The sequence below is a fragment of the Tachyglossus aculeatus genome, unplaced genomic scaffold (genome assembly GCF_015852505.1).
Source record: "Tachyglossus aculeatus isolate mTacAcu1 unplaced genomic scaffold, mTacAcu1.pri scaffold_152_arrow_ctg1, whole genome shotgun sequence".
Lineage (NCBI taxonomy): Eukaryota > Metazoa > Chordata > Mammalia > Monotremata > Tachyglossidae > Tachyglossus > Tachyglossus aculeatus.
The window spans coordinates 190976-216645 of NW_024044875.1; the positions used below are offsets into that span (position 1 = coordinate 190976).

General features: G+C 44.3%; 1 protein-coding gene across 1 annotated transcript; it reads right to left on the reverse strand.

The window, feature by feature from the left end:
- Positions 1-24416: 24416 nt before the first annotated feature.
- On the reverse strand, positions 24417-25360 carry LOC119923175 (olfactory receptor 14A16-like). The gene is given in 2 exon segments (XM_038742685.1): positions 24417-25109; positions 25112-25360. Coding segments are annotated over 2 exon segments (942 nt in total).
- Between the last annotated feature and the right edge of the window lie 310 nt (positions 25361-25670).

The following is a 25670-nucleotide window of genomic DNA, read 5'->3' on the forward strand; positions in this document are numbered from 1 at the left end:
GTAATCAATCAATTAATAGTATTTATTGAGCACTTACTATGTGCAGAGTGCTATACTAAGTACTGGGGAGAGTACAATACAACAGAATTCGCAGACACATTCCCTGCCTATAACTAGATTGCAGTCTGGAGGATGGGTGACAGACATTACCATAAATAAATAATTTAAGGCTGCTGTCTAAATGTTTTGTTTTGTTGTCTGTCTCCCCCTTCTAGACTGTGAGCCCATTGTTGGGTAGAGACTGTCTCTATATGTTGCTGATTTGTACTTCCCTAGCGTTTAGTACAGTGCTTTGCACCCAGTAAATGTTCAATAAATATGACTGAGTGAATAAATAACCTGAATACCTTTTATCTACCCCAGTGCTTAGAACAGTGCCTGGTACATAGTAAGCACTTAACTACCATTAAAACAAAAAAAGGTGACTTCGACTGGACACGGAACATGATCAGCTAGAGCTTGGTGATTTCTTGGTAATCACCTCCACCACCATCTTTTGAGTTCAATTTTAGCTCCCTGAACTGGTACACAAGTCAGTAATATTTCTCAAATTCCTCCAAGAGGCCTTTCTTGATTAAGCTCTCTTTTCATTCATTCAGTATTAATTCTTGAGTGCTTACTGTGTGCAGAGCACTGGACGAAGTGCTTGGGAAAGTACAATACAACAATAAATAGACACATTCACATTCCCTGCCCACAATGAGCTTACAGTCTAGAAGACTTTGCCCTGAATTGCTCTCCCTTCTATGTCGTCTCTGCACCCGGATGTGTATATACCATTTGGGTGCTTGATATTCACCTCACCCTCAGTCCTAAAAGCACTTATGCACACATTCATTCATTCAATCAATCGTATTTATTGAGTGCTTACTGTGTGAACGGCACTGTACTAAGCACTAGGGAAGTACAAATCGGCAACATATAGAGACGGTCCCTACCCAACAACGGGCTTACAGTCTAGAAGGGGGAGACAGACAACAAAACAAAACATTTAGACAGCAGCCTTAAATTATTTATTTATTGTAATGTCTGTCACCCCTCCTCCAGACTGTAATCTAGTTATGGGAAGGGAATGTGTCTGCGAATTCTGTTGTATTGTACTCACCCTAGTGCTTCATATAGCACTCTGCACAGAGTAAATGCTCAATAAATACTATTAATTGATTGATTACAGTGTACTATAGACAGAAAATGTGTCTAGAACTCTTGTACTCCTCCAAGATCTTAGTATAGAGCTCTGCACAATGTAAGTGCTCAATAAATGCCACTGACTGATGCTTCCCCAGCTTCCCCACTGACTGATGCTTCGTGGGTTCTAATCCCGGCCCCACCACTTGTCAGCTGTGTGACTTTGGGCAAATCACTTCACTTCTCTGTTCCTCAGTTACCTCATCTGTAAAATGGGGATTGAGACTATGAGCCCCACGTGGGACAACCCGATTACCTTGTATTTACCCCAGCACTTAGAACAGTGATTGGCACATAGTAAGCACATAACAAATACCATTATTATTATCAAATACCATAAAAAAGAGCGAGAGAGAGAGGGAGAGTCAAACATGCACTAGAGGAACAGGCTTGCCTCCTGACAGAGCTGGGCCCTGGAATGGAGTTGGAATCCCTTTAAAATTTGCAGGACTAGGCACTGACGTGGGCAGATCTCTCCAGGGCTGTGTCAGAAATAAATAGAAAGAAATAATAGAGGGGAGATATTTAGGATCAATCGAGTCCCAGGATTTGGCGATCAGGGAAGGGAAGCCAGAGATTCCCGAGGTAGAGTGTCAGAGTGAATAAATGCCAAGTGATCCAGTCAGCTGCACATATCCTATTCACTCCGAGAGACGGGAGAAAGAAGGAGGCCTCTGATGAATGTTGCTTGAGCCTTGTTCTCCCTGAGAGCTGCCTTCTCACTGATTGGAAGGTCTGAGATGGGTAAGTATGACCGATCCAGCTCTCCATCGAAGGGATTCCATGGTTTCAAGTTGTTCTGACATTAATTGAGACTTAGTATTATTCCCCATCTCTCTTCTATCTCCCTATTCCTCAGAACTTCAGGGCCGATCACATCACCTTCTGTCTGGGGATTCGAAAGTGTAAATCAATCAATCAATCAATGATATTTATTGAGTGCTACTGTTGGCAGAGCACTGTACTCAGAGCTCGGGAGAGTACAATACAACAGAATTAGCAGACAAGTTCCCTGTCCACAAGAAACTTACAGTCTACTTTACTTACACTGAATTGTATTACAGTATACTGTATTCTTCCTAAGTGCTTAAGACGGTGTTCTGCACACACTAGGCACTCGATATCTTCTTTTTTAGTGGTGTTAGTTAAGGGTTTAAATCAGTTTCAGTTAAGCCCTGATGTGGGTCTGGGGGAAAGAACATACCCAGGAAATGAGACACCCTGAACTTATAGTACTAATAGCATTTGTGGCATTTGTCAACTGCTTATTATGTGCCAGACACTGTATTTAGCGCTAGAGTAGGTCCAAGCTAATAACGTTGAATACAACCTATATCTCACATGGGCTCACAGTCATAGCCCCCATTTTACAGATGAGGTAACTGAGGTACAGAAAACGAAAGTGACTTGCTCAAGGTCATACAGCAAACACGTGATGGAGCTAGGATTAGAACCCAGGTCCTCTGAATCTCAGGCCCGGGCTCTTTTCACTAGGCTGCACTGTTCTACTTCTTCCTCAGCCTTAGACTGTGAATCCCATGTGGGACAGGGTCTTTATCTGACCTGATTAATTTGATTCTCTCCCAGGGCTTGGGACAATGCTTAACATATAGTAAGCGCTTAACAAATAACATTAAAGTAAATAATTAAACAAATAAATACCACTGACTGATTGATCCATTAGACTCTGGACCCTGAGAATCATTTTCTCCCTTAGACCAATTTTCATGACAAATTCAGTGGTTTAGGTCAGTATCTGGCACACATCTAGCTTAACAAATGTCATTAAAAACGTTTGAGGAAAGTGATGCAAGGCATGAGAACTTAACTTGTAAATTGCAAAGTGCATTCTTTCTCTCCTACTTTTCTCTCCTTTCCTTCTCTCCCTCATTCTTCCTCTCCATCTCTCTCTTTCCTTTCCCCTGCTCTCTCTTTCTCCCTCACACCCTTCTCTTCCCACCCCTCCTCCACACCGTTTCTCTCTCTCTTCCTCCTTCCTAGGATGCTCTACAGGAGCAGGTCTTCTCTAATTCTAACTCCCATGTCAAGACAATGAAAGTTACCTGGATTTATTTTGGGACCACGATTCTGTCGAGGATCAGCAACGATGTCTCTCTCAATGTATTTCTCCTCCTATTTTATGCCCACGTGGTCTTTGACACTCACAAACGAGCCCATCTGACTCAGTCCTCACCCAGAGGACCTTAGCCAACGCCATCCTCCTCCTCAACTTTGGGATCAAGGAGACCCTGTTCTCATGGGGGCTAAGAAAATATTCCAGACAGTGTCGGATGCAAAATCCTCATTGATTTGTATCGAGTGGCCTGGGGTCTGGCCATCTGCAGCATCAGCCTCCTGAGCGTGTTCCAGGCCGACACCATCGGCCTTGTGACCCCCTCCCCCCCACGGTGGGTATGGTTCAAGGCCAGGTTACCCAAATGCATCATCCCCTCCTGCCTCCTCTCCTGGGGCCTCAATATGGTGATAGCACTTGATACGCTGATGAACATAACCAGCCCTCAAAACAGAAGTAACGTTCACATTACATTGGACATCAAATATTACACTAAATTTAGTGACGATGGGGAAACCACTCTGGTCATGGTGGTCACGTTCTCCTTCAATGATCTGTTATTCATGAGGCTCTTGAACACGGCAAGGAGCTACATGGTGATGGTTCTGCACGGGCACCATCGGCAGGTCCGACACCTCCACACCCCCGGACGTTCCCCCGAGGTGATGTCCAAGGTCAGGGTGGCCAAGCGGGACGTGGCTCTGGTTGTCCTCTATGTCTTCCTTTAAAAAAGGATGGTATTTGTTAAGTGCTTACTATGTGCCAAGCACTGCTCTAAGCACTGGGGGAGATACAAGGTAATCAGGTTGTCCCACTGGGGGCTCACAGTCTTAATCCCCATTTTACAGATGGGGCAACTGAGGCACCAAGCAGTGAATTGACTTGCCCAAAATTACACAGCTGACAAGTGGCAGAGCTGGGATTCAAACCTACGACCTCTGACTCACAAGCCCATGCTCTTTCCACTGAGCCATGCTGCTTCTGAACACACTGCTGTAAGGGCAGCAGACCAACATGCTGAGTGTTATAATGAAAATGAAGGAGAATTTTCTTCTTCTGGTGAACAGCCACACGCCATGGGATTCACCCTCTCTGTGGTCAATCCATTCCTGATTGCAATATGGATCCATAACAGGCGCCCAGTGAAGCAGACCTATCCACCTACTAAGTCCTCTGGGATGAGTCCCTTCACTCTGCTGCCCCAATCATTTATCTATCAAAGCATTCAGTCCGTGTCTCCCCACTCCTCAAGCCCATCCGCCTCTGCATCAGACAGAAACTCCTTAACATCAGCTTTAAAACAGTCAATCACTTTGCCCCCCTTTCCCTCACATCCAGCCCACACACTTCACTCCTCTAGTGCCATCCTTTTCCCCATATCTTAATCTCGTCTACCTCGCTGCCAACTCTCACCCACTTCCTGCCTCTGGCCTGGAATGCCCTCCTGCTTCATATCCGAGAAATGATCACTCGTCCCACCTTCAAATTCTTACTAACAACACATCTCCTCCAGAGGCCTTCCCTGGTTAAGTCCCCATTTCCTGCACTCCCTATCCCTTCTGCATCGCTCTGACCTGTTCCCTTCATTCATACCCCCTCCCAACCCCACAGCACCTATGTACATATCTGGAATGTTTTTGTTTATATTAATGTCTGTCCCTCCCTCTAGACTGTAAGCTCGTTGTGGGCAAGAAATATGCTTGTTATATTTTTATACTATACTCTCCCGAGTGCTTAGTACACTACTCTGCATACTGAAAGCTTTCAATCAACAGGATTAACTGACTGACGGACTATTATTATTATTACTATCATTAGGTCATGCTGCAGGGCTCAGAGACTACTGGGAAGAGTTCAGTGGTGGGTCTCCTCCAATTTCATTTCAGTATTCTATTAGGCAACATTTGGGTATTGGCTGTGAGAAGGGGTGGAAATACCTGGTATCCTTTTTAAAAAAATAGTATTTGTAAAGCACTTACTATGTGGCAAACACTCTTCTAAGTGCTAGGGTAGTAACAAGTCAATTAGGTTGGACACAGACAGTGTCCCACATGGAGCTCATAGTCTACGTAGAAGGGAGGACAGGAGAACTGAGGAATGGAGACGTTAAGTAACTTTGTCCAAGGTCACACAGCAAGTAATTGGCAGAACTAGGATCAGAACCCAGGTCTTCTGACTCCCAGGCCTGAGCTCTTTCAAACAGGCAACACTGCTTCTCAATTTATGTAAAATTCTCTCACCCAACTTGTCTTTTTTATGGTATTTTTTAAGCACTTTCTCTTTGTCAAGCACCGTGCTATGTGCTGGTCCTTTGGTTCTCAGGCTGGTACTCATTCCACAAAGCCACACTGTTTCTTATGGCATTTGTTAATAATAATAATGATAATAAATATGGTATTCGTTAAGTACTTACTATGTGCCAATCACTGTTCTAAGCGCTGGGGTAGATACAAGGTTATCAGGTTGTCCCATGTGGGGATCACAGTCTTAATCCCCATATTATTGATGAGGTACCTGAGAGCACAGAGAAGTTAAGTGACTTGCCCAAAGTCACACAGCTGCGATTAGAACCCACGACCTCTGACTCCCAAGTCCGTGCTCTTTCTACTAAGCCACATTGCTTCTCATAAGTGCTTACTATATTCCAGGCACTTTACTAAACACCAGGGTAGATGTAAGCTAGTCAGGTTGAACACAGTTCCTGTTCCTCATGGGGTTCACAGTCTGTATCCCTATTTTGCAGTTGAAGAAACTGAGGCATAGGGACGTTAAGTGACTTGTCCAAGTTGACAAAAGTAGTAAGTGGAGGACCAGAATTAGAACCCAGGTCCTCTGACTCCCAGACCTGCATTTTATCCACTAGACCATGCTACTTCTTGCAGACCTCAACAGCATACCTAGATAGTCATGGAAATGAATCCTGGAGTGTCTGACCTGCAGAAACACAGCCTGGGGTATTGGTCATGGTAGCAGGAACTCAGGTTTGGAGGCTCATTTCTTGGAGATCAGCAAAAGCTGTCTTAACAATGTGGTAATTGTTAAGCACTTTCTTTGTGACAAAGGCTATACTAAGAGCTGGGTTTGGGGTCGATACAAGATAATCAGGTTGGATTTAGGGAAGTAGTGTGGTCTGGTGGAAAGAGCACTGGCCTGAAGGCAAGAGGACCTGGTTTTAATCCCAATTTTGCCACTTTCATTCATTCAAGTGTCTGCTGTGTGACCTTGAATAAGTCACTTCACTTCACTTATCTCTTCAATGAAATGAGTATGGAATCTGTAAACCCCATAAGGGACAGGAACTGTGTCCAACCTGTTTAGATTATATCTAACCCAGAATTTAGTATCGTGCCTGACACACAGTAACCGTTTAACAAATACCCTTACAAAAAAAACCTGTGGTTTAGTGGAAAGAGCACTGGCCTGAGGTATGGAGGACAAGGGTTCTAATCCTGACTCCACCACTTGTCTATGTGACCTTGTGCAAGTTACTTCACTTCTCTGGGACTCAATTACCTCATCTGAAAAATAGGGATTAAGACTGCGAGCCCCATGAGGAACAGGGACTGTGTTGTCCAATCTGATATGATTGTATCTACCCCAGTGTTAGTAGAGTACCTAGCATACTGTAAGGCCTTAACAAATATCACAAAAAAAAAGCAGAGCCGTAGTCCTTGTCACTCATTGGTTTCACAGTCTATGTACTGGGGAGAAAAAGCATTTAACAATGTGGACAGGGACTGTATCTACCAAATCTGTCATATTGTACTCTCCCAAGTGCTTACTTACCACTTAATAAATAGCTTTGATGGAAGAAACTGAGGCCCAGAGAAGTGAAGTGATTTGCCCAAGATCAAACAGCTCGCAAGTGGCAAAACTTTAATTAGAACCCAAGTCCTCTGAGTTTCTACTAGGCCATGTTGGATAGGAACTGGGAAATTTCCAGGTCTATTCAGAGGCGGCCCTGCCCTGGGTCTCTGTGGGTCAATCATCACCAACTCATGTCAAGGGGGAAAGTCTCAGGGATTATTGCATCCCAGATTATCAGGCAGTGGGGAGGTGATTCTGGGAATCGCCACGAATATCCCACTGGAATTGTCAGAATGGACTCATGCTTCAGCAGTGCACTCATTTACGTACCCACACAAACACACACACACACACACAAACACACACGTGCACACACACACACACACACCAATAATCACTAGAAGGAGGGGACAGATGAGAATGGAAGTTTATAAATATCACTTCACCCTTCTTTAGCCAGAATCTGACTATCTTTGAGTTGGCCCTCACAGCTAGTAGGAGCAATGGAGACACGTAAGGAGGAGATTATTATTATTATTATTATTATTATCATTATTATTATTATTATTATTATTATCATCATCATCATCATCATCATTATTATTATTGTTGTTGTTGTCATTGTTATAAGTATTTGTTAAAACCTAACCATGTGTCAAGCAATGTTCTAGGTTCTGGGGAAGATATGTTACCCCTGTCCCACATGGGGTCCACAGTCTAAGTAGAAAGAACTGGTATTGAATCCACAATTTACATATGAGATAACCGTGGTATAGAAAAGTTCATGACTTGTGCAAGGTTATCTCACAGAACCAGGATTACAAAGTAGGTCTTTCTGACTCTCAGGCCCATACTTCGTTAAGTACTTACTATGAGCCAAACAGTGTACTAAGCACTGGGGTAGATTCAGGATAATCAGGACCCACATGGGGATTACGGTTTAAGTAGGAGGAAGAACAGGGATTAAATCCTCATTTTACAAATGAGGGAATTGAGGCACCGAGAAATGAACTGACTTGCCTAAGTCATACAGCAGAAGCTCATTATAGGCAGGGAATATGTCTGTGATATTGTTGCATTGTCCTCTACCAAGGGCTTAGCACTGTGCTCTGCACACAGTAAGTGCTCAATAAATATGACTAACTGACTGACAAGCAGTGGATCTGGGATTAGAACCCAGGTTCTCAGACTCCCAGGCGCTAGCTCTTTCCAATAGGCCATGCCGCTTCTCAAAGAGGGAGGTATCTCTCTCTGTTAGAAGAATTTCAGGGTCAGGAAGAGGAATGGAGATGATTGAGCGGGATACAGTAGCCATGTTCTGGGCTAAGTGTGTGGTTGAACTGGGTAGGGTCTCCAAGAAAGGGGCCTGACTTGGAGGGGTGGAGAGTGAGAGATGGGAGGTGGGATGAAGATGGAGGATTTAAATTCCAGGACACGTTGATCCTACCACCTTGTTCCACAGAATTTCCTGCTATCCCTCCCGGATACAAATAATAATAATAACAATAGTATTTGATAAGCGCTTATTACGTGCCACACTCTGTTCTAAGCACGGGGTTAGATACAAGGTAATCAGGTTCCCCCACATGGGGCTCACAGTCTTCATCCCCATTTTACAAATGAGGTACCTAAGGCACAGAGAAGTTAAGTGACTTAGTTAAGTGTCACATAGCTGACAAGTGGTAGAGTTGGGATTAGAACCCACAACATCTGATTCCCAAGCCCGTGCTCTTTCCACTGAGCCACACTGGTGAAATCTACCCCTGGTAATATTTCTAAAACCCTAATTATTAGGGGAGACAGATTCCTGCTTACACAGCGTGGAGGAATCAGGTGAGAAGCTGTGTGGTTTACTGGATAATGTACGGGCCTGGGAGTCCGAAGGACCTAGGGTCTAATCCTGGCTCAGCTACTTATCTGCTCTGTGGCCTTGGGCAAGTCATTTCATTTACCTCATCTGTAAAATGGGTATTAATACTGTGAGTCCCTCGTGGGACAAACTGATAATCTTGTATCTACCCCAGCGCTTAGAACAGCGCTTGGCACATAGTAAGAGCTTAACAAATACCTTCATTTTTATTTCTTGATTAAGCCCTCTTTTTCCTGCTCACTTTACCTTCTCCATCATCTATTCCTTTGGATCTGTGACTTCTGGACATCTGATATTTTCCCCACCAACCCCTTTGCCCTTATTATTATTCATTATAAATTATTTATTTAGTCATATTAATATTTGACTACTCCTCTAGACTGTAAGTTCATTATGGACAGAGAATGTGCCTGTTAATTCTGTTACATTGTACTTTCCCAAACCCTTAGAACAGTGCTCTGCACATTGCAAGTGCTCAATAATTAGCACTGATTGATCGATTTCTTGTCCCACAAAACCCTCTTCCAGGAAAGGCAGTGTGGATTAACATAAAAAGCACAGACTGTGGAGTCAGAGGGCCAGGGTTCTAATCCTGGCTCTGCCCCGTGCCTGCTGTGTGACCATGGGCAAGTCACTTCACTGCTTTGTGCCTCAGCTCCCTCGTCTGTAAAATGGTAATTCAATACCCATTATCACTCCAGCTTAAACTGTGAGCCCCATGTGGGACCTGATTCTCATATATCTTCCTCAGTGCTTAGTCCAGTGCTTGGCACACAGTAATCACTTGACAAATACCATTATCATACCATAATTATTAGTATTATTCTCCTTTCAGGTCCAAATCTTACCCTTGGAATCCCGGGGAGCATGTCGGTTTGGGGGCTGGGGAATTTTCTGGATGATGATGGCTGTAAACTCCTCATATACCTGTACCGAGTGGCCTGCAGACTTTCCATCTGCACCACCTCCCTCCTGAGCGTGGTCCAGGCCGTCACTATCAGCCCCAGCACCCCCGGGTGGGCCCGGATCAAGTCAAAGTTACACAGAGGCATTCTCCCCCCCGTCCCTTCTCCTGGATCTTCAATCTGTTTGTAGGAGTGGGCGTGCCGATATATGTGGCAGGTCCCCGGAATGGCTCCAGCGTTCGAAGTGTGCTGCATCTGAAATATTGCACAGAGGTGCAGCAATCACCCTGATAAACGCAATTGTTCTCTCTCTCAGAGATCTCTTCTTCATGATTCTGATGTGCACAACCAGCGACTACATGGTGTGGGTCCTGCACAGGCATAACCGTCAGGTCCAACACCTCCACGTGCCCGAAAGTCTGCCTGGAACGATGCCCAAGGTCAGAGAGGTCAAAAGAATCATGGCCCTGGTCACCCTCTACGTCCTCCTCTACGGACAACTGGCGCTGGTGAACAGCCATGAGGTTTTTCACTGACCTGAATCCGTTTCTGATTATTTACAGTGACCTGAGAATGAGGACGCTGCGGAAAAGATAATCTCTTGTTTCCATCAAGGATTCCTCATAGAATCCCAGGGACATTACCTGTTCTCACATGGCTCCTCTGGGAGCACTGGAGAGAAAGTTCCCATATGGTTAATAATAATTGTGATGTTTATTAAGCACTTACTATGTGCCAGGCACTGTTCTAAGTGCTGGGGTAGATACAAGCTAAGCCAGTTGGATGCAGTCCTTGTCTCACATAAGGATCACAGTCTTAATCCCCATTTCACAGATGAGGGAACTGAGGCCCAGAGAAGTTAAGTGACTTGTCCAAGGTCACACAGCAGACAGGTGGTAGAGCTGGGATTAGAACCCAGGTCCTTCAGACTCCTAGGCCCGTGATCTATCCACTAAGACCCTGGGAGCACTGGAAAGATAGCTCTCAAATGGTTTCCCTGAGAGCAGTGGAGAAAAATGGCAGGCATCCCCAGCCTGGAAAATCATGACGGAACCCAATCAACCAATTAATCAATGGTATTTATTGAGCACTTACTGTGGGCAGAGCACTTACTGTGGGCAGAGACATGTACTAAGTGCTTAGGAGAGTACAATATAACGGAGCTGGTAGGCATGTTCCCTGTCCACAGGAAGCTTACAATTTAGAGGAATCCGGTTGGACACAGTCTCTGTCCAACAGTCTAAGTAGGTGGGAGAATAAGTATCAAATCTCCATTTTATATCTGTGGAAATTGAGGCAGAGAGAAGTTAAATGACTTGCCCAAGTTCACACAGCAAGCAATTTGCAGAACTGGAATTAGAACTCAGGTTCTCTGTCTCCTAGGCCCATACTCTTTTCATGAGGGCACACTGCTTGATTACCAAAGGATACAATTTTGGAAATCAATGAGAAGTGTTCTCTAGAATGTAAGCTCGTTGTAGGCAGGGGTTGTGTATACCAACTGTTTTGGAGTGTACTGTCCCAAGTGCTTAGTACAGTACTCTGTCCATGGTAAGTGCTCAATTAAAACCATTGATTGTTATCCGGGCTGGAGGAATTTCTCAGAAGAAATGAACACCTTGGACTCTTACCAGTTTCCAGGGGCCCTGGCTTCCTAATTCAAGTCAAATTAACACCAACTGTAGACTCCTCCTGGTTGACCCTCAAAATATTCCCTACTTTTTCTGTAATTAGGTAAGGCATTAACACTTTGGAGAAACAGCCTTCTGGCTTCATAACATCATAAAAGGGACTAGAGACACGACCCACTTCATATTCCCCCTTCATATCTAACAAACAATCAGTCTTCCCACTTTAAAAGCCTTATTGAAGGCACACCTCCTCCAAGAGGCCTTCCCTGACTAAGCCCTTCTTTCCTCTTCTCCCTCTTCCTTCTGAGTAACCTTTGCACTTGGATTGGCAACCCTCCCTCAGCCCATCACTTATGTGTATAACCATAATGTATTTATTTATATGAACGTTTGTCTCCTCCTTTAGACTGTAAGCTCACCGTGGGCAGAAATCATGTCTACCAACTCTGTTGTATATTTAATAATAATAATGATAATAAAAGTATTTGTTAAGCTTTTACTATGAGCCAGGCACTTTCCTAAGTTCAGGGGTAGATACAAGAAAATCGGGTTGGACACAGTCCCTGTCACATCTGTAACTCACAATCTCAATCTCCATTTTACAGATAAGTTAACTGAGGCCAAGAGAAGTGAAACGACTTGCCCAAGATCACACAGAAGACAGGTGATGGAGCCGGGATTAGAATCTATAACCTTCTGACTCCCAGGCCCATGCTCTATCCACTATGCCATGTATTGTACTCTCCCACCACTTAATAGAGTGCTGTGAACAAAGTAAAAACTCAATAAATGCCATTAATTGATTGATATTTTGATCATCTGTCTCCCCCTCTATACCATAAGCTCGTTGTGGGCAGAGAACGTGCCTACCATCTCTGCTAGAGTATACTCTTCCAAGTGCTTAATACAAACTTAACTTTCTTTACCTGTAAGACTAGAAAAAATGCAGTAATAATAATGAGGGCAATAACACTATTCCAGTTTGTAAATCCAGTTTTCTAATACTGTTTTCTAATACTGTCAACTCATGGAGTTTACCTTCAAGAAGTATGTACCAGGTCTGCAAGATGGTATTAAGGTAGCTTGCTTTGCTGAACTGGCACTGTGGGAAATGAGCTTGTACTCATCTTAAGAGCACTGTTCTAAACAGGTCTGGGTCCTCTTTTTATTCTTGCAGGAGACCATAATAAATTGAAGCTTGGAAGGGGCTTCAAACCGGCAAATTAACCAGATATTGTAAGCAATTTATTTCTGGGGTGCATTTTTTTTTTCCTTCAACTTCCTTTCGGGGCATATTGACAAAGCATGAACAAATCTTTCAAATGTCCTAGTTCCTTGAGGTGAAGAGGATGCATTTCTTGCAATCGAGCATTTCCTCCTGCCTCCAAGACATATCTACTTGGATGTCCCACTGACACCTCAAATTAAACATGTCTAAAACTGAAATCCTTGTTTTCCCACCCAAACCCTGTCCTCCATGCTTTTCCCACCACTGTAGACAACACCACTATCCTCCCCGACTCACAGGCCTGTTACTGTGGTGTTGTCCTTGGCTCAGCTCTTTCATTCCAACAACAAATTCAAATCTGTCACCAAATCCTTTCGGTTCTACCTTCACAGCATTGCTAAAATCTGCTCTTTCCTCTCCACCCAAACTGCTACCATGCTGATCCAAGCACTTATCCTATCCTGCCTTGACTATTGTATCTGCCTTCTCGCTGACCACCGAGCCTCCTGTCTCTTCTTACTGCAATCTATAGTTCACTCTGCTGCCCGGATGATTTACCAACAAAAACATTCAGTTCATGTCTCTCCACTTCTCAAGAACATACAATGGCTGCCCATCCATCCAGTCATTCATTCAATTGTATTTATTGAGCACTTATTGTTTGCACAGCACTGTATTACTACTACTACTACTACTACTACTACTACTACTACTACTACTACTACTACTAATAATAATAATAATAATAATAAACATCATCATCATCATCATCATCATGGCATTTGTTAAGCACTTACTATGTACCGAGTACTGTTCTAAGCATTGGGGTAGATACAAAGGTAATCAAGTTGTCCCACGTGCGGCTCACAGTCAGCCCCCATTTTCCAGATGAGGTAACTGAGGCCCAGAGAAGAGAAGTGCCCAAAGTCACACAGCAGGCATGTGGCAGAGCCGGGATTAGAACCCATGACCTCTGACTCCCAAGCCCGGGCTTTTTCCACTAAGCCACGTTAAGTACTGGGAGACTACAATACAACTATAGACACATTCCCTGGCCACAATGAGCTTACAGTCTAGACGGGGTGGAGATAGACATTAATAAAATAAAGTACAGATATGTACGTAAGTGTTGTGGGGCTGGGAGGGGGAAGAACAAAGGGAGCACGTCTGGGGGATGCAGACGGGAGTGGGGGGAAGAAGGGAGGCATAGTCAGAGAAGGCCTCTTGGAGGAGATGTGCCTACAGTAAAGTTTTGAAAGGTGTGGGGGGGGGCGAATAATTGTCTGTCAGTTTTGAGGAAGGGGGTTCCACGCCAGAGGCAGGATATGGGGGAGGGGTCTATGTCAAGACAGATGAGATCGAGTTAGAGTGAGAAGGTTAGCATTAGAGGAGCGAAGTTTGTGGTTGGGTTGTAGAAAGAGAGTAATGAAGTAAGGTAGGTTAGGAAGGGGCAAGGAGATGGACTGCTTTCAAGCCAGTGGTGAGGAGTTTTTGTTTGATGCGGAGGTAGATGGGCAACCATTGGAGTTTTTTGAGGAATGGGGAAACATGTCCTGAATGTTTTTGTAGAAAAATGATCCAGGCAACAGAGTGAAGTATGGACTGCAGTGTTGACAGATAGGAGGCTGGGACGTCAGCGAGGAGGCTAATGCAGTAATCCAGATAGGATAGGATGAGTGATTATATTACCATTGTAGCAGTTTGGAGGGAGAGGAAAGGGCTGGTTTTAGTGATGTTGTGAAGGTGGAACAGACAGGATTTAGTGATGGATTGAATATGTAGGTTGAATGAAAGAGAGGAGTCAAAGATAATGTCAAGGTTACAGGCTTGTGACACAGGAAGGATGGAGGTGCTGTCTTCAATGATGAGAAAGTCGGGGGAGGACAGCGTTTGAGTGGGAAGATTAAGAAGTTCTGTTTTGTACTGTGAAGCTTGAGGTAATGGGAGAACATCCACCACCCCATCAAACAGAAACTCCTTACCATTGGCTTTAAAACACTCAGTTTCCTTCCCCTATTCTGTCTCACCTCAGAAATCTCCTCTTACAGCCCAGCCCACACACTCTGCTCCTCTGGCACCAGCTTACTCACTGTGCCCTATCTTTTCTATCTTGCCACTGACTCCTCTCCTATGCCCTCCTCTTAGCCTGAACTCCCTCCCCATCCAGATGAATGAATACGATTGAATGAATGATTGTATGAATGAATGAAGAGGAAGCGGCATGGCTCAGTGGAATGAACGTGAGCTTAGGAGTCAGAGGACCTGAGTTATAATCCAAGTTCTACCAATCACCTGGTAGGAGACCTTGGGCAAGTTAACTTCTCTGAGCCTCAGTTTCCTCATTCTGTAAAATGAGGATTAAATACCTGTTCTCTCTCCTACTAGACTGTGAGTCCCAAGTGGGGCAAGGACTGTGTCTATCCGGATGAACTTGTATCTACCACAGTAGCTTGGCACAAAGCTCTCTGTGGGCAGGGACCTGATACCAACAGTACCAACTCTACCAACTCTTTTACATTGTACTGTCCCAAATGCTTAGTATAGTGTTCTGCACACAGTGGATGCTCAATAAATACCACTGATTGATTGAGTAATCAATACCACAATTAAAATTAGTAGTAGCAAAGGTGTAGCAGGATGAAAAATAGCTGAATAAATCATTAAATAAAATATGAAAATATGCATAAGTGCATAAGTGCTAAGGTTAGGAATGCCATCTATATTAAGCAATGGGCTGGAAAGATTAAGGTCCCATGAACTAATCAGGGGAGGATTTCTGAGGAAGAGGGACTTGACACTGGGGAGAGTTGTGGTCTTGGATTAGGATGTGGGGAGAAAGGCGATCAGACTATTAAGGTCCTCTAAAACAATCTGTAGGACTGAGTGAGAAGCAACAATCCTCACCTACAAAATGGGGTTCCTCATCGGTAAAGTGCGTTTCAGTTCTGTTCTCCCTCCTACTTAGACTGTGAGCCTCGCATGTGATGGGTACTGCATCCAACTTGATTTACATGAGCTGCCCCAGGCTTAGACCAGTGCTTGGCATTCAATTCAGTCATTTTTATTGAGTGCTTAGTGTGTTCAAAACACTGTGCTAAGAACGTGGGAGAGTACAATAAAGCAATAAACAGACACATTCCCTACCCAAAACAAGCTTTGGGTTCTAATTCTGGCTCCAACACTTGTCAGCTATGTGGATTTGGACAAGTCACTTCACTTCTCTGTGCTCAGTTACTTCATCTGTGAAATGGGAATTAAGATTATGAGCCCCATGTGGGTCACCTTGTTCACTTGAATATACCCAGTGCTCTGCATAGCCTGGTACATAGTAAGGATTTAACAAATACCATAAAGAATACACGAGTGAGAATTAGAAAGGGGTCCTAGCCCTCATGGGGTTCATAGCCTGATTAGCCTGTATCTACACCAGGCCTGAGTATAGCGCTTGGCACATAGTTAGTGCTTAGTTAGAGAAGCAGCATGGTCCATTGGAAAGAGCCCGGGCCTGGGAGTCAGAAGTCCTCTATTCCAATCTTTCTTCCACCACTTGTCTGCTGTGTGACCTTGGGCAAGTCACATCACTTCTCAGGGCCTCGGTTACCTCATCTGTGAAATGGAGATTAAAACTGTGAGCTCATGTGGGACATGGATTGTGTCCCACCTGATTAGCTTGTATCGACCGCAGTGCTTAATACAGTGCCTGACACAGTAAGCGTTTAACAAATACCACGACAAAAAAATAAGAGGGAACAAAGAATGGAAAAGGGTTAAGGGAGGAGGAACAATAGGAACGCTTTGTCCTGTAGACAAGTGAGACTAGATTCCTCCCTTAATAATGAAAGTGGTATTTACTAAGAACTTATTATGTTCTTTACTAATCACTGGGATAGATAGAAATCATCAGATTGGACACAGTCCCTTTCCCACATGGAACTCACAGTCTAAATAGGAGGGGGAACATGTCATGTATGCCACCGAAAACCAAGATCATCAGGTGGAACCAGTAACTCTTGCATCAGGCAAAAGCATCCCTATAAATATCCTCCTTGGTCCGCTCCCTCCAACATCCAGAAGCGAGGACCGTCTCCATTGAGGCACTGCAACAGTGCTTGGGATGAATCCTCGGAGAAGCCTAAAACACTGAACAGCTCTCTCATGTCAACCTGTCAGACTCTGTTCAGAGTCTGGTCACCTAACTCACCACTGACCCCTAGCCCATGTCCTGCTTCTAGCCTGGAATGCCCTCCCTCCTCAAATCCCACAGATGGATTTGATCTCGACCACTTCAATGTCTTACTGAAGGCACATTTCCTCCAAAAGGCCTTCCGAAATTAAGCCCCACCTTACCTTATCTCCCACTCCCTTCTGCGTTGTCCAGACTTGCTCCTCTTGTTCTTCCCCCCTCCCAGCTCCACAGCACTTATGTACATATCTGTAATTCTATTTATTTGTATTCATGTCTGTCTCCCCCTCTCTAAACTGTAAGCTTGCTGTGGGCAGGGAATATGCCTGTTTATTCTTGCATTGTCCTCTCCCAGGTGCTTTGTATATTGCTCTGCACACAGTAAGTGCTCAATAATAATAACAATAATAATAATAATAATGGCATTTATTAAGCAATTGCTATGTGCAAAGCACTGTTCTAAGTGCTGGGGAGGTTACAAGGTGATCAGGTTGTCCCACGGGGGGCTCACAGTCTTGATCCCCATTTTACTGATGAGGTAACTGAGGCACAGAGAAGTTAAGTGACTTGCCAAAAGTCACACAGCTGACAATTGGTGGAGCTGGGATTTGAACCCATGACCTCTGACTCCAAAGCCCATGCTCTTTCCACTGAGCCATGCTGCTTCTCAATAAATATGATTGAAAGAATGAAACAATGAATCACCCTATGCTCCTAAATCAATCAATCAATCCATGGTGTTTACTGACCACTTGCTAGATATAGAGCCCTGGACTCCAACAGACCTGGCAGACAGGCTCCCTGCCCACGAGGGGCTTACAGTCTCCATGGGGTTAGTATCTTTCATTCCAGGCAAAGACACAAGTCCGTTTCATTGACTTTGGCTCATTCATTCATTCATTCAATCATAATTATTGAGTGCTTATTGTGTGCAGAGCACTTTACTAAACGCTAGGAAATTATAATTAGGCAACAAATAGAGACAATCCCTAACCAACAACGGGCTCACAATCTAGAAGGGGAGAGACAGACAACAAAACAAAAGAAGTAGACAGGCATCAATAGCATCACTATAAATAAATAGAATTATAGATATATACATATCATTAATACAGTGAATAAAACAATATATATATATATATATATATATATATATATATATATATATATATACACAAGTGCTATGGGGCGGGGATGGTGGTAGAGCAGAGGGAGGGAGTCGGGGTGATGGGGAGGGGTGGAGGAGCAGAGGAAAAGGGGGGAATTTCCTAGCCTCGGACTGCCCATGAGACAGCACTTAGTTCAGTGTCTAGCACATAGTAAGTGCTTAACAAATACCATAAAACAACAAGAGTGATAACAACAATGACAACAAAACAACAACAACCAACTAATGCTTGTCTACCCCTTGCAGTTGGGAGTCCTTACCTGGGGGAGCTTATAGAGCCCCAGCAGCCATGAGCCAGTAGTGGACACAGCCAACGATATCCCTTCTATTACAGCCAGCAGTGTGTCTCACCACTCTGGCTCACAGCTGTAGTTGGGGACAATTGTGGTTTTTCACCAGAGCAGAGCTATGGAACTCTCAGCCGTGATCATCTCCAGGAAGTGGACAGTGAAGAGGTGGAAGCCCAGCGAAATATTGGGTAACAGGTAGGGGTCCTTGTTGATCTCCACAGCAAACACCAGGGCCATGAGATGCTGGTAGTTTTTTGATGAAGTATCTGTGATGGGAGGGATGGGAGATGGCACAGAAACATCGGGGCATAGCAGAAAGAGCTCAGGCCTGGAAGTCAGAAGGACCTGGGTTCTAATACCACCACCACTACTTGGCTGTTGTGTGACCCTGAACGAGTCACTTCACTTCTCTGTGCCTCAGTTCCCTCATCTGTGAAATGGATATTAAGACCGTGAGCCCTATGTGGGACATCGATTGTGTCCAACCTGATTCATTCGTTCAATCGTATTTATTGAGTGCTTACTGTGTGCAGAGCACTGTACTAAGCGCTTGGGAAGTACAAATCGGCAACACTTATTGTTGTTGTAAACAACTGATTAGCTTGACTCTACTCCAGTACTTAGTACAGTGCCTGGCACCTAGGAAGCGCTTAACAAATACCCCAGAGAAAAAATTGTGTTGAACTGTCAAACGGCAGTGAGACAGAGATGGGGAGGAGAAAGCCCCACGAAGCTACAAGGGTAATGGGAAGTGAGTCCCAAACTTCCCAAATCTCTGAGAGGGAAGGCCTCAAGGAGACCGCAAACTAATCTAGGTGGGTGAGTCAATCAATCAGAGATTTTGATTAAACACTTTCTGTGTGCAGAGCACTGTACTAAGTGCTCGGGAGAGGGCAACATATAACAGTCCTGATGAAAGAGGCGGTGGGTGCGATCTGGGGTCTGCTTGATGCAAAAAGTGACCTTGGGAGGACATGCAGTCAGGGAAAGCAACATGAGAAAGATCTACAGAACACATAATGATATTAATTATGGTATTTTAGCGCTTAATATGTGCTAAGCACTGCTCTAAGCGCTGTGGGAGATTAAGAGTAATCAGGCTGTTCCACGCAGGGCTCTCAGTCTTAATCCCCATTTTACAGATGAGATAACTGAGGCACAGAGAAGTTAAGTGACGTCCAAAGTCACACAGCTGACAATTGATGGAGCCGGGATTAGAAGCCATGACCTCTGACTCGCAAGCCCATGCAATTTCCAATAAGCCACACTGCTTCTCTACATAACAGCAGTGTTTGGGAGAATACAATACAACAGTGTCAGTGGAAACGTTCCCTGCACACAACGAGGTTACACTCTAAAGGAGCAGAGAAAGTGAAGGAGGGAATTTATAGGATTGATATCTCCTTCTGACTCCAACAAATTGGAATCTCCAAAATCTGTAATATTGTACTCTCCCAAGCCTTTAGTACACAGGGTAGTAGCCACTGGAATAATTTATCTCTAAGGTGCAGGGATGGTAAACTATCCTGCACTGAACACCACGAAGCTGGTAGAGTAGTGTGGTCCACAGAAGAAGCCTTATGGCCAAGGCCCTAAAACAAAAAGAGAAAACTATTCACTGGAGGGACAGGCTGACCCAGAGGCTGACAGGTTGACATGAGAGAGCTGTTCAGTGTTTTAGCCTCCTGGATGGAGACAGTCCTCACTCCTGGACGTCGAAGGGAGCAGACCGGGGGGGATATTTATAGGGATGCATTTGCCTGATGCAAGAGTTACAGGTTCCACCTGATGATTTTGGTTTTCGGTGGCGTACATGACCAGTTCCCCCTCATATTTAGACTGTGAGTTCCTTCTGGGAAAAGGACTGTGTCTAAGCTGATGATTTGTATCTACCCCAGTGCTTAGTAAAGAAAAGAGTAAGATCTCAGCAAATACCACTGTCATTATTAAGGGAGGAGTCTAGTCTCACTGGCCTACAGGACAGAACATTCCTATTGTTCCTCCTCCCTTAACCCTTCTCCATTCTCCATTCCCTCTCATTTTTTTTGGTCATGGTATTTGTTAAATGCTTACTATGTGCCAGACACTGTATTTAGCGTTGGGGTCAATACATGCTAATCAGGTGGGACACAGTCCATGTCCCACATGAGCTCACAGTCATAATCTCCATTTCACAGATGAGGTGACTGAAGCCCTGAGAAGTAATGTGACTTGCCCAAGGTCACACAGCAGACAAGTGGTGGAGCCAAGATTAGAACCCAGGACCTCTGACTCCCAGGCCCGGGTTCTTTCCACTGGACCATGCTGCTTCTCTAACTAAGCACTCACTATGTGCCAAGCGCTATCCTTAGGGCTGGTGTAGATACAAGCTAATCAGGCTATGAACCCCATGAGGGCTAGGACCCCTTTCTAATTCTCACTGGTGTATTCTTTATGGTATTTGTTAAATCCTTACTATGTACCAGGCTATGCACTGAGCACTGAGTATATACAAGTGAACAAAGTGACCCACATCGGGCTCATAATCTTAATTCCCATTTCACATATGCAGTAACTGAAGCACAGAGAAGTGAAGTGACTTGTCCAAATCCACACAGCTGACAAGTAGTGGAGCCAGAATTAGAACACAAATCCTCTGACTCTCAGGCCCATGCTCTTCCCACTAGACAAGACTGCTATTCTTTCCCAACAGTTAGCATACTGCTTGGCATACAGTAAGTGCTTTAACAAATATTCCGAGCACATAGCCATTAGCCACTACTAATTGGGCTCTGGACCAAACAGACCCCTGATTCCTCCAGAATCCTGCTGACCACCAGCTTCCAGGACCCTCGGTATCCTCCTTTTTTAATGGCATTTGTATAGGGCTTTCTATTTGCCAGGTACTGTATTAAGTGCTGAGGTAGATACAAGATAATCCGGTTGAACACAATCCACAGTCCTGGCACTTTCCACTGGGCCATGATGCATCTCAGTAATAGAACACCTCATGCTATGAGCTACTTTAATAAAGATTAAACAGTAGTTTTATGTTAATGTTAAAGAACATAGCACAAAGTGAAATTTCATATTCTTTTCCCATGGGTTCTGGAATAAATCCTAATTTAGAACATGTATTTACAAAGGAAAATCAACTTCAAGGTCAATTAGGGTCAACCTGGATATTTTGATGTTGATAATGTCATTTGCTAAGTGCTTACCTTGTGCTCTAAGCCTTTATTATATCCCCATCTAGATCACAAGCTTGTTGTGGGCAGGGAATGTGTCTGTTTATTGTTTTATTGTACTCTCCCAAGTGCTAAGCACAGTGTTTTGAACACACTAAGCACTCAATTAAAACGACTGAATTGAATGCCAACACTTGTCTAATCCTGGGGCAGATACAAGTAAATCAAGTTGGATGCAGTCCCCATCCTACGTGGGGCTCACGGTCTAAGTAGGAGGGAGAACAGAAATGAAACCCACTTTACCGATAAGGAACCCCATTTTGTAGGTGAGGATTATTGCTTCTCACATTATTGCTTCCAAATTGTTTCAGAAGACTTTAATAGCCTGATCGCCTTTCTCCCCACATCCCAATCCAATACCACAACTCTCCCCAGTATCAAATCCCTCTTCCTCAGAAATCCTCCCCTGATTAGTTCACGGGATCCCAATCTCTCCAGCCAATTGCTTAATATAGATGGCATTCCTAACCTTAGCACTTATGCACTTATGCATATTTTCATATTTTATTTAATTATTTATTCAGCTATTTTTCATCCTGCTACATTTTTGCTACTACTAATTATAATTGTGGTATTGGTTACTCAATCAATCAGTGGTATTTATTGAGCATCCACTGTGTGCAGAACACTATACTAAGCATTTGGGACAGTACAATGTATCAGAGTTGGTAGAGAGGTTCCCTGCCCACAGAGAGCTTTGTGCCAAGCTACTGTTGTAGATACAAGTTCCCCTCCCCACAGCACTTGTATATCTTTGTACATATTTATTGCTTTATTCATTTGTAAAAATTTATAACTCTATTTTGTCAATGATGTGTATATAGCTATAATTCAATTTATTCTGATGGTATTGACACCTATCTACTTGCTTTGTGTTGTTGTCTGTGTCCCCCTTCTAGACTGTGAGCCCATTGTTGGGTAGGGACCATCTCTATATGTTGCCGATTAGTACTTCCAAAGTGCTTAGTACAGTGCTCTGCACACAGTAAGCACTCAATAAATATGATTGAATTAATGCATCAGGACAGACACAGTCCTTGCCCCGCTTGGGACTCACAGTCTAGTAGGAGAGAGAACAGGTATTGAACCCTCATTTTACAGATGAGGAAACTGAGGCTCAGAGAAGATAAGTAGCTTGCTCAAGGTCACCTACAGGGTGATTGGCAGAGCTAGGATTAGAACCCAGATCCTCTGACTCCTAGGCCTATGCCCATTCCACGAAGCCATGCTGCTTCCCCTTTAATCATTCATTCATTCAATCGTATTGATCGAGTTCATACTGTTTGCTCATTGTACTAATCCCTTGGGAGAGTACAATACAACAATAAACAGACACTTTCACTGTCCACAATGAACTTCCGGTCTAGAAGGGGAGACAAGATTAATATAAATAAATAAATTGCAGAACACTATATTAATCACTTGGGAGAGTAAATACAACAGATTTGGTGGACACATACTCTGCCCATAGTGAGCTTTTTTTAAGGTATTTGTTAAGTTCTTATTATGTGCTAAGCACTGTTCTAGGCTCTGGAGTAAATGAAAGATAATCAGTTTGGGCACAGTCCACATCCTACATGTGGCTCACAGTCCCAAACCCCATTTTACAGATGAGGTGACTGAGGCACAGAAAAGTTGAGTGACTTGCCCAAGGTCACACAGCAGACAAATGGTGGAGGCGGGATGAGACCCCAGGTCCTTTTGCCCCCGAGGCCCGGGCTATATCCACTAGGCCACACTGCATCACCTGACCTTAGAGTATAGAGAAGAGAGGTTGCCCCCTCCTACCATACCTGACTCATCTCCTAGAACACTTCACTCCTCTAATGCCTGGCTACTCACTGCACCTAATCACTGATGTTTTAGAGGCAGTGCTTGACAAATAGTAGGCACTTAACAAATATGATCATTGTTAGGTCCCATTGATAGCCAAAGGGACTAGAACATTGTTCCGATGTTCTTTTTTTTTATTTTTTATGGTAGCTGTTAAGCGCTTACTATGTGCCAGGCACTGCTCTAAACTGTGGGTATTGTTCTAAATGCTGGGCACTTTTCCAAGCGGTGCCATTAATATCACAACGAATGTCACTGCTCTGTCATTAATGAAATTGTAACAAACCCAACCCATGGACCAGGGCTTGACACATAGTGAGTGTGAACAACTACCATAAAAATAAAACAAAACAAAATAAAACCCCCAAATGATCGTTTGGTACCTTCCACGGCTATGGTTTCCCCTGTAATGGGAGATCTTCTATGTGAGCACCTCCTGGGGAGGGAACCATATCTAATATCCATGTGTTTATTCTCTCCCAGTGCTTAGTATAGTACCCTGAACACAGTAAGTGTTTAATAAATATTATTACTAGTACTATCGTTTTCAGGATTTCTGCTTAGCCTGACTTCCTTGCCAAATGTGCAATAATATTCTTCTCTCAGACGATCTTTTATTTAAGTGGCATTTACTGAGTGCTTGCTATGTGGAGGGCACTGTCCTAAGTGCTTGGGAGAGTACAATACAGTACAGAATTAACCGGTATGTTCCCTGCCCATAACGAGTCTTACTCTCTCCACTGTCAGCTTCCTGTGGGGAGGGAAACCTGTCTAACAATTCTGCTGCACTGCACTCCCCTAATCAGTAAATTTATTAATCAATCAATCACTGAGTCAATGGCATTTTTTGAGCCCTGACTGTCTAGAGGGTTAGGAATGCCGGGAAGGGAATAGAGGGAGGGGAGGACAGTGAAGCGAGGATTGAAAGAAAAAGCTCTGTACTGAGGAGCATTTTGACCAAACCTTCCCTGAAGGAGAGCTCTCTGTACACATCCACAGCAAAGAGAGAGAATCAGTGCACCCCAGAAATGAAGTGCACAGAGAAGATCTTCCCCAGGACAGCCTTCATGTCCTGGTTCCTCAGGCTGTAGATGAGGGGGTTCAGGGTGGGGGGCAGCACTGTGTAGAACACGGACAGCAGCAGGTCCAGCGTCGATGGGGAGGATGAGGGTGGCTTCAGATTGGCAAATACACTCGTGAAAAAATACAGAGTGACCACAGCGAGGTGAGGCAGGCATGTGGAGAAGGCTTTGGTCCGGCCCTCAGTGGACGGCATCTTCAGCACCACCAAGAAGATGTGGACATAAGACACGAGGATGAATACAAAGCAGCCCAAACACAAAATAACACTGAGGACAGGAACACAGACCTCTGCTCTGGCCTCTCCTGGGCACATGAGTTTGAGGAACTGGGGGAGTTCACAGAAGAACTGGTGGATAATGTGAGGAGCACAAAAGTGGGAGGAAAAGGTGGTGGCCGTGTGCATCAGGGAGTAGAGACTCCCGCTGAGCCAGGAGGCGGCGGCCATCTTCGCACAACCCTCTCGGTTCATGATGATGTCATAGCGCAAGGGGCAGCAGATGGCTGCGTAGCGGTCATAGGACATCGCTGTAAGGATGAAAACCTCTGAACCACCAAAAAGAATCAATAAAAAGACCTGTGTAGTACACCCCTGGAAGGAGATGGATCTGCTGTTGGTCAAGGAAAGGAATTGAGGATGGACTTGGGGACGGTGGTAGTGATGTTGCAGAGATCTAAGAGGGACAAGTGCCTGAGGAAAAAGTCCTTGGGAGTGTGGAGGTGCTGGTCAAGGGCGGTGATGGTGACGATAAGGAGATTCCCCGTCAGGGCCACCAGGTAGAACAGGAGGAACAGTGCAGCATGGACCAGCTGCAGCTCCTGGACCTCCGAGAACCCAAGCAGGAGGAATTCCATCACCATGGAGACATTGGACATTTTTTACTTGGATTTCCTGGGAACAATGTAGACAGGAAATGAAAATTGGAGATTGGAGTTCATTTAAAATTCCAGCTGGATGCCCAATTTGAAAACATACTGCTCCTCAACTTCTCATTCATTAATTCGATCGTATGTATTGAGCACTTACTATTTGCAGAGCACTTTACTAAGCGTTTGGAAAGTACAATTCGGCAATAGCGACAACCCCTGCCTACACCGGGCTTGCAGTCTAGAAGGAGGAGACAAGAAAACAGGCATCAGTACAAATAAATAGAATTATATATATGTACATATATACACAAGTGCT